This window comes from Priapulus caudatus, unplaced genomic scaffold, assembly GCF_000485595.1.
Source record: "Priapulus caudatus unplaced genomic scaffold, Priapulus_caudatus-5.0.1 Scaffold1452, whole genome shotgun sequence".
Lineage (NCBI taxonomy): Eukaryota > Metazoa > Priapulida > Priapulimorpha > Priapulimorphida > Priapulidae > Priapulus > Priapulus caudatus.
In genome coordinates, this window is record NW_014578513.1 from 38,854 (window position 1) to 49,810 (window position 10,957).

Below are 10,957 nucleotides of genomic sequence, written 5' to 3' on the forward strand. Positions count from 1 at the left end.
GTGTGTGTGTGTGTGTGTGTGTGTGTGTGTGTGTAAGTGAGCGCGCGTGTATGTGCACGTGTGTGTGTATGTGAGTGGGCGTGAGTGCGTGCGCGCGTACGCGTGTGTATACGTGTGTGCGCGCGTCTGAAAATAACGGAAAGGCGATGCATAGGAGCATAAAGTCATCATCAATACAGAAAGGAACTACGACGGCAGCAGCGCTGCATCACATCACATCACATTGCAGCATCTTCAAATCATCCGTAGGACGCGTGCGTGCCCCCCCACCCGTTTGTACCTCGAACGTGCACACCCAAACAGACGCGCGTGAATTTACGATCGGACATCGGGAGCGAACGCAGACGGACAGGCAGTGTGCCTCGGCGCACCGATGAGCACGTATGCACCGACGCGCGCGCGTGTATATATATATATAATATAAGTATATTATAATATATGTGTGTGTGTGTGTGTCGTGTGTGGTGGCGTGTGTTCGGGGTGTGCGTGTGTGGCGTGGCGTGCGTGTGGAATTGTGTGCGTGTACAGAGATGTGTGGCGTGTGAATGTTGTCGTGTGTGTGGTGTAGTGTGGTTGAGGTCGTTTGGTGCGACGTGTCATATATACCTTCTGCACTTCGCTGAAGCGTTGTAAATCACGTCCTCCTGTAACGAGGAGATCGACGCGTCGTGCGAGAGCGCACGCTTAGAGCGAGAAAGAGAGAGAGAGGAGAGAAGAGAGAGAAGAGAGAGAAGAGAGAGAGAAGAGAGGAGATGAGTAAGGAGAGCAGAGAGAGAGAGAGAGAGTAATGGAGAGAGAGAGAGAGAGAGAGAGAGAGAGAGAGAGAGAGAAGAGAGAGAAACGAAAAGAGAGAGAAAGAAAGAGAGAGAAAGAGAGAGAGAGAGAGAGAGAAAGAAGAAAGAAAAAGCGAGGAAGAGAGATAGAGAGAGAGAGAGAGAGAGAGAGAGAGAGAGAGAGAGAGATGCGCGGCTGTCAACTATTAATACTTGCAGCAGAGCGGAGGGTGGAGGCAGCGACATGTGCCAGCAGTACGAGTTGTAGCAGCAGCAAACGGATTAAAAACAAAAAGAAAAACAACAGCAGTAGCAGCAGTAACAACAGCAAAAAACAATTATAACAACATCAACAGCAGCAACAGCAGCGGCAGCTGAAATAACAGCAGTAGCGACAGTTTGAACAGCAGCAGTAGCAGCAGCAGCAACAGCGACAGCAGTAGCATCATCATCGTAATCATACTCGGCATCATCATCATAATCATCCGCAGCATCAGCGAAAACAACAACAACAGAAACGACAGCAGCAGCAGTAACAGCAACAGCCTTGAAAAGACAGATCAGCTTCGTTCGACAGGCTTCAGATAGACGACATATACCGTTATCGAGGTAAAGATATCGTTCTGTATAGGCTTGCGCACATAAATGCGTGGAAGTACGAGCGCGTGTGCGAATGAAGTCACGTAACCGTATCGTGCGGTGTCGTACGCGTGATATAGTGCGAACAAACACGCACGCACACATGCGCGCACACGCACTCACACAGACACACGCACACACACACACATGCACGCACGCACGCACACGCACACGCGCACACACACACACACACACATACACGCACACACACGCGACATCAACACTACACCACACAACACACCAACACACCACACGTCACACCGCGTCGCACACGCACGACAACGCACATGCACGCACCACACTACTGGCGCGCATCCACACGCGCGCAAATGCATCGACACACACGCGCTCGCAGGACACACACACACCACGCCACATGCGCGGCGCACACACACACAACGCGCGCGCATCACACATCACACGCGCGGGCGACCACACACACCACACGCGCCGCGGCGCACGCACACGCGCTGCTCGCACACATCACGCGCCCGCGCACACATCACACACACCGCCGGCCGCACATGCACGCACACAACACACACACACACACCACACAATCACACACACACACACACACACGGCCTGCCGCGCTGCGCTCACAATTGCACGCACACACACGCACACTGAGCGCGCGACACACACACACACACACACACACACACACACACACGCACACACACACACGCACACACACACACACACACATCGGTGCTCTTTTTCTTTTTCCTACAAAGTTCCTACTGGAAATGAGTACGTGATCAAGAGCTAATAATACCCTAATAATTACTAGCTAATTTAATTGAATGAGGTATTATAAGCTCTTGATACGATACACCCATGTCCTTGCCGTTTGTGCAGTTGTTTACGAGGCATTCACATTGATCGCGCGCTTGCGAGAACAAATGTGAAGCGACGCGGCGATGACTAATAATCGAATTAATATTTTAAATTTAATAAACTTCATTTTGAATCGCTCCAAGTCATGGCTGGCTCATCGGCCCGCGGTTGAATCTCGTGAGGGTTCGAGCAGGCGATGCTAACATGGTATGACTCTCACTCCACCTGGTGGAATCACTGATATCTTTATATTAACTGGATGGCGCGGTTAGCCTATTCCCGATCGGTAAGAAAGTGACGTCACCGCGCCACTGCCGCCATCTTGCCACCACTCCTAAAATCTGATATCTACAGGTATGCGCCCCACAACATTCCGATTGGATAATGACAAAATGCAGCTTATTTTATCATTTTTATTAGCATGAAAACAAACTTTGATAAACACACGACAAAATTTATTTATTTGTATAGTAGTCTCCACCGAACGAGATATCGCGAGAGACTCCTACCATGCATCCACCATTTGATTTTCTGACATCTCAAGTAAGGATCGTAGCTAGCGGGGGAGGCGGAAAAGTAAGGATCGTAGCTAGCGGGGGAGGCGGAAAAGTAAGGATCGTAGCTAGCGGGGGAGGCGGAAAAGTAAGGATCGTAGCTAACAGGGGAGGCAGAAAAGTAAGGATCGTAGCTAGCGCGGGAGGCGGAAAAGGATCATCGCTCCCTCCCAGACAAATGTCTGCTATTATATGGACAATAACAAATTCCCCATGGTCCGCCGCTCACTATACAACCCGTGGGTAGGGTTGACGCCTCCCCCAGACAAAATGAATTAACTACGCCCCTGTAGATTCTTCGATTTTCCTCTCTTCGATATCTCTTCGATTCTGTTCTTCTTGCCTCATGTTCGGGGGCGAATTCGTGGATATATTATTTCAATGCACTTACATGTCAGAGACGATTTCATTCATCAGTGCTAGTTTAAAGCCCGACGGTTAAAGTTCTGCGACATGTCACCCACTGACGAAAGATAATGTCCGCGTAACGCCCAGTGATTGTCAATCTATTTGCTTCGATTTTTCTCTCTTCGATAGCTGCCACGACTCTATACGCCCGCCCTTTCGCCCTCCCCCTCTCGCACCGGCGAATTTCGCTTGACATCGGTTTTGTGTCTCGTTACACCGTGGTCATTATTGTCGTTCAAATTACCTTCGATGCTTGCAAAATTTCTTTAAATGCCGTTAAAATTACCGTTTCACCAACAGGACACGGAAATCCCGCCTCCTCAAACGAGACGAACGTTTCCCGCTAACGTTGCGCACAGGATGTAGGCCAGTCGGTCCTACCGTCGCATTCGATTTTTAGGGCGAGGGAGACCCATCCCAACGTTGATCGAGGTTCCTCGACCTTCGCCTTGTCGACACGACGTGGATGTGATTAGTGGATGCTCCCGAATGCCTCGCCGCATGTTCTGTGACTAGAGAAGCAAAATTAACAAATAGGATCGGATCTAGTGTTTCAGCAGTACTCGTATATGACCAGCACGTGTACGAGTCTAGGGGTGGTGGTGAGCGAGCCAGCCCTAACGCAATTCAGCTGTTTCAGTAGTCAAGATGGTTCTCTTGGCTTGTTGATGGCAGGCTCTATACTACACCATCTAGCAAGATCGGTGGGGGGGGGGAGAAGGAGAACGTAAATGGATATCCTGCAATCTTCAGTGTCTGCTCCAGTTCAGAAATGACATTACGGGCGTGCGCGCGTTGCGGTGAGAGCGGTGGGCGTGTGTGTGTGTTGAGTCGGACGTGCACGCATGCCTGCAACTTATGCGCGCGTGCAAACATGGCATGTGCACATGTGTACATGCACGGGAACATACACACGTGCGCGTGCACGCGAACGCAAACGCGCGCGCGCACACACACGCACACGCACACACACACACGCACGCACACACACGCACACACGCACGCACGCACGCACGCACGCACACGCACACGCACACGCACGCACGCACGCACGCACGCACGCACACGCACACACACACACCAACACAAACCACACACACACACACACACACACACACACACACAGCACACACACACACACACATATATATATATATGATATATATATATATATATATATATAATATATATATAGTATATAGTAGAAGAAAGGGGATGATGTATAAACTAATCTCTCGATGTGTCAGCAGTATAGTTACATTTTGAATAATAAAGCGTAAGATTAAATTAGGGTTATGTATATTTATTCCAAAGAAACATTCGACCATTTAACCATTAAATTTGTATGCTGTGGTGTGCGTGCTGCTGCGTGCGTGCGTGTGTGCCGTGCGTGCGTGCATGTGTGTGGTGTGTTGTGGCCGCTCATCTGTACTGGCTCGTGGTATGTACATCAGACATCGCCGAGGATGCTGCTGTTGGCGGATAGAGACAACACGTTGCTGTGGTGACGGCGTCGAAGCAACGATCACGGTGCGATTGTGTGTCGGTCTGACAAGCAAGAGGGCCGAAGCAATTATAGAGCCCGTGTTTCGGCACCCTCGCGCGCTGACATTGTGACGGGTTTTAATGACGCTGATGCGGACCAACGCACCCTACGGTCACCCGTGGCGTGGATGGTGGCAGGAGGAAACCGGTGCGTACACCGCGTGCGCGCGAGTGCGTGTACGTTACGTAAATCCGTGGCGTTTGAGTGTACGCTGCATGCGATGTGTGCAGTGGTGTGTGTGGTGTGTGTGTGTGGTGAGTGTGTTGTCGTGTGTGTTGTGTGTGTGTCGTGTGTGTGTGGTGTGTGGTGTGTGTGTGGTGTGTGATTGTTTGTTGTGTGTGTGTGGTGTGTGTGTGTGTGTGTGTGTGTGTGAGCGTGCGTGCGCTGATGTGCTGCCGGTGTTGGGTGCGTGCTCGACGTGCGTTGCTGTATGCTGTTTGCGGGGTAAATGACTGTTGACGTGGCGGTGCGCTCTGCGTCTTCGCCGTGACTATGCCTGTATCGTGTGCGCGCGTTCGTTTACCCATGTGTGCTTACAACAAGATTCTAAGGCGATAGGGTATTCGTTTTCTTCCCAGGGAAATCTTACCAAGTGGCATTTGAAGTGAACGCCGGTTTAAACTGTTGGTCGTGTATGTAAATTCTCATACACACATATCGCGCGTGCGCATATTGCATAACAGACTCGCTTCGAATAAACACGTTGCAACGGAATACATAATTTCGACGTCGCGCTCCACGAAACGAAGTAATGAAAAGAATTGGAAGAAATGGCGAAAGAAATGACTCAAAATTGTAATCTACGCAATCACGATATGACCGTCTCATTCGTTATTGCTCAGTTCGACTAAAACCTGCCGCTACGTGTTAAAAACTGCATTTGCATAATCCGCCACGATCAGCCTCGCCATTCCCTTAATAGTAGATTTAGAATTTAGGTAAAACGTCGTTAGGATTTCCCTCCTTCGCAAGTCACTCCCTCCCCCTGCCTCACGTAACACGCACCATGAGCGCCCCGTCTATACCTACAGACTGCTACTTGGAAATCCTTTCCCGCCGGCAGGTTCCAACTTAAAGTGATTACGTCACCGTAAATAGTACAAATTATGACCACTTTTTCACAAAATGTCAGTGATTCTGTTAACTTTTTATGGTTAGATTGCTGCATTATACTTCCTATTTTGCTATTCCGTTCGATGTGAACAAACACTCGTGACTCATACATAGCCCATAGCAAGCATTTAATGTATTGATCAATATATCAAATCGCCCAGATTTGTTGGATTTTTAGCTAGTCAAAAAACAATCTTATCAGGTAAGAATTTGAGGATACATTTAGTCCCGTTAGTACTTACTTTTAATGTAAAAAAATTGCCAAAAAATTATTACAAATATACACGGTAGAAAATTCGTGACGTAGTCAATTTAACGACCCACGGAGGCGCGCACAGGCGGACACTCTCACAGGCCGACGTACGCACATATACACTGATACATGTGTGCCCGCGCACTCAAGCATTCGGCAAACATCGGCCAAATCCGCTAATCCCCCTTCTCTTCCTCGGCTAGCTGTCATCAGCGATCATTGACCGGGACTCTTCTCCTCGACATTTCCTGATCTGCCGGTCACGTGATGTCGCGACCGCTGCGCAAATAAGTTAATACTATTAATGGAATTTATCCATTGATCTTCGACGTCGTTCAAATTTGTGAGAGAATCAGTGAAAATCAGCCGGCTCTTAGCTGCGCGTAATTTCACGGATAGTTTGTCTGGAATAGTAATTGCGCGCAATATTATTTAGTTCCGGAGCGACTAGTTGCGCCGCAATAGCGCTACGGCTGTGGCAACGCACGTTAGACAAAGCCAAGGTTAGATGCACGTATAGGATGGGCCCGGACGGCATTCACGAACATGTACGCACACACACGCACGCACGCACGCACGCACGCACACTCACTCACTCACTCACGTACGCACGCACGCACACACACACGCGCGCACACACGCACACGCACGCACGCACGCACGCACGCACGCAAGCACGCACGCAGATACACTCACACATGCCCGCACGCCCGCACGCCCGCACGCACGCACGCGCGCACACAGACACACATGCACGCACGCACGGCCCTAGACGCAAGTCTTTGAGAAAAAACAATGACCGGATGACATTTGGCGTAAATAGGTAGGCCCATTACTATTATCAACACTGAAATATCATATAGCTTTTGCTCTCGACACGCCACTTCAAAAGTTACGACATTTTAGACTTTGTGATCTTCTAACTTACCTATGATGTTCCCGACAACGCCCTCCTGACCTTTGTTATACTTCACGATATAATAAACCAGTACGCAAGAGTTGCACAGTCTCTAAAGGAAAAAAACCCAGATATGCACTTCACCCACAGGTGTTCGTTCTATATAACTCCCATATATATACTATCAAGAGCTAATAATACCTTATTAGGTATTATTAGGTAGGTTATTAGGTAGGTTATTATGATTAGGTATTATTAGCTCTTGATACTATATATATATATATATATATATACTATATACTCTCTATAACTGCCACCCGATAGGAACGCCATATGCGACCTTTACAAACAGGTGCCCGTTCTAAAGAAGTGTCCGTTCTAAAGAGGTGTCCGTAAACACAGACTGTACCGCAGGCGGCCTGAAATGGTTAATAATACATCGCTTCATCTTCCCGATCACGAGACAAAAGATACACAGTCGCACCGACGCGCGCTCGTTTAGATTTGACTTAGAATCGGTGATGGAAATCGGATAACTTGATTTGCGCCGAGCCGATTCCATGCAATGAAGCTTGAAACGGGATTTTACACTCGCACACAGCAATGTGAGGCCCACTCTCGGCGGTGCAGCGTGCCAGACAGCCCCCTTGTGGCGAGCGTCCCCCCATGCATTGCGCATGGGCAAATAAAGGTAAAATCGCCGCGCGTCGATAAAATGTACCACACGACCTGTTATACACGTACTAGCTCTAGAACTATAGCCCTTCACTCTGCCACAGGTGCAGAGCGAAGGGCTATAGTTCTAGAGCTATACACGTACGTGCCCATGCGCAATGTACAGGGGGGACGCTCACCACAATTGGGGGTGTCTGTCACGCTAGACCGGGGATCCAACGTTATATGTATTGCGAATACAAAATGACCGTAAACGCTATTCATTTTCGATGGCGAATTCGTAGATTCATTTTCAGGTTTGGCCCCTCCCCCCAGACAAAACGAGTTAACTACGCCCCTGAAGGTTCTTCGATTTTCCTCTCTTCGATATCTGCCACGATTCTATTCTTCTTGCTTCATGTTCGGAGGCGAATTCGTAGATATATTATTACAATGCGCTTAATTATACGCGTCGGAATCAATTTCATTTATTAGTGCTGCTAGTTTCAAATCCCGATGATTCAAAGCTTTGCGGCATGTCACCCACTGACATAAACTAATTCCCGCGTCGTAACACCCAGAGATGGATGATCAAACGCACGATCGAGCTCCGATTTTTTTTCGCGTGTCGCTAGTTGCCGGATTAGTGTCGCGTGCAGATGTGATAGAAGCAGACGGAAATTGACGCGTCTGTCCGTCCGTCGCCATAAAAACGCTGACGTAGTCGCAGCGGCAAGCGGAGCACGAGAAAGACACACTCGCGCGTTTGCACACACCGCGCTTGTTCGACACATGCACTAGCCGTGTGTAATCGGAGTGCCTCTTTCTCTCTCGCGTCGCTTGAAATTATCCCTCGCAAGAATAGACGCGAGAGAGGCCTTTTAGTATGAATGCTTCAAGCGAAATTTGAAGTAATAGATGTTCATTTAATAATATATGGTGATCTCGGAATTCCTGTCAAAGGCCTCCGCTGTAGCTATTTTTGTACTCGCATGAGATCCTCATATGCATTCGCTTTTGAACGGAGATGTGCGTGCGCCGTGAGAGACAGAATAGAAACGTTGTGTGTCGTTACACTTCGCTGCATGCTTGCCACTGCGCTCGCGCCTTTCATCAACATGTATAAAATTCCCCCACAGAAATATTTTTTTTGCTTCTCTTCGGTACTCTTCTCACATATAGTGAGAACACCTCGCGAATAGTTTAGTTTTAATTTGTCCGATAGGTGGCGCGATTGCAAACGATTGGTCGTGAATCTACATGGAATAAATTTCTAATGGTAATTTTGAGAATCCGCTGGGGTCATTTAAATTCAGATGGATATATTGACTAAAACTATTGTTCGCGTCAATCGAGATACAACAAAAGCGAAATTAAGGATCTATACGAAAATTAAAAAAACTTGGGGCGAATATTATATACTTGGTCAAATGCACGTGTTAATCTTTTTTATTATTACCATCTTGACATCGGCATGAGGAAAAACGGTAGTACACCTTTCTATTAAGGGACACTCATACGGTTTCTCTCGAGTGACCCTTATACAAAACTTTGTCTGTATTAATAAGGACCAAAAGATTTTGCCAGCAATCAGCATACCTATGGCGTCAGCTAGTCATGGGTCCACGTTTCGCTAGTCCGCCATAATAATAATTAATAATTATAAACGTAGCAAACAACGTTCAGTAAGAGCGTCTAGATGGGTAAATAACTCGGCGGTCACGCATCGCGCACTGTTTTCACGATAAATTTCACGTTACATTATAGCTAAACCAAACACAGCAATGTGTCATTCGTGTGGCGTATATAAATAATATTATACTCGGTGTACTCTCCCCTTTAACGCTACCATGGCCTCGACGGTTAATAAACTGCAGTCAAACCTCCATATAGCGGCTACTCGCGGGAAACGTATTGAAATTATGCTTTCATTGACGGATGCCGTTATATAAAGGTGGCTTCACTGTATGACTGGCATCCAAGGGACGCGCTTAAAGTGTCCTGCGCGTCTGGCTTCATCGTGAAAGAAGTTCCCGCAGCGTCTCGCAAATTACTAAGAGCCACTAATTGTCGCTGTGATTTAGTTGAGCACGATTCAAAACGTGTCTCGTGCGTAACAGCAGCGCTCTTACACGTCTCATCGTCATTAACGCAAGAATGACTCGGCTTGGATGTAATCGCCGTTGTGGTAAGGTGCTGCAGTTGTTTGCATTCTGCTGCGGATGAAGCATTAATATCATGACTATCTCTACACGCTAGTAGGCCTACCCACTGCGTTAAAACGGCACGTTCTTGCAGCAAAATACATAGATATACCTACTGTGAGCTCGTCCATGTTGTAAAAATTCACTACAACTTATTTGTATTGCTACTTTCACAACACTTCTTCATTTCTAAACGAAAAAACTTCTCAAACGAATGTAGCACCACAGGATGTTTACACATCCGGTACACTGCCGAGCGAACGCTGTGCTGCATTAACAGTTCTTTTCTATGATAACACATGTTATACTTTATTGATGATGTTTACTCAGTACGAAATTGTGAAATTTGTTTAAATCATATGTTATCTACATTACTTATGAAATTAGGAAACAAATATAGTGTTTTTGTTCCAGAAACTATTTACGCTAGCGTAGGCTCTTCACTCCAAAACAACTTATGTGTATCTATACGCCGAAACCGCGTCGAACGAAGTTTTTCCCTAGTTCGGAGCACATTTCTGGCGCAATAAGAACATTTCGTGATGTTTGCATACTGCAAGTATGCTCACAGTAGGTGTAAGTAGGCTTTTTGTTGCGAGGTTTATCTACTTTAAACATCAGAAATGCATCAGATATGTTCGTTCGAAGTCGCACTAGTTGCTAATGCATCAGGCTGGTAATTTAACATAAAAGGCAAGCAGTTTATATGTCATACGAAATAAAAAATACGTGTGATTTTTTGTCTAGTACGTAAAAACATAGCACCAATAAGCGTGTCTGCGTGTTATGCGTCTACAGCGACCTCTAGTAGAGATATCGCGTTCGCACATCAACCAATCAGCGATGTGATACGTGACATTATTAGACGTTCAGCACGTGCGCGCAAACGTTTGTCTGTTTTATTTTCCCGGAGAGAACAGCTTGGATTCCAACGTTGTTCTCAAAATTAGATTTCCTGCTCTGTTTGGCAGAGTTGGTGGCTCTTTCTGGTCGCATTCGCATGGAAGCCGGAAGAGGCACACGGGAAGCGCACTTCAGTTTGTACAAGCATACTTTCCAGGTCAAGATGGCGTCA

At 47.3% G+C, this 10,957-nt stretch overlaps 1 protein-coding gene across 2 annotated transcripts in view; it reads left to right on the top strand.

Moving 5' to 3' along the window:
* The window catches only part of LOC106816677 (allatostatin-A receptor-like), a 12,523-nt gene extending 2,020 nt beyond the window's left edge, over positions 1–10,503 (top strand). Inside the window, exon 2 of one of the 2 annotated variants that reach the window (XM_014821298.1) lies at positions 10,297–10,503. In XM_014821298.1, coding sequence (XP_014676784.1) covers positions 10,297–10,298 — 2 coding nt within the window. In that variant the 3' untranslated portion in view covers positions 10,299–10,503. Of the gene's footprint in view, positions 1–3,514; positions 3,684–10,296 lie in introns of those variants that run through there. The other variant, XM_014821297.1, reaches the window with a different exon arrangement.
* Positions 10,504–10,957: the final 454 nt, after the last annotated feature.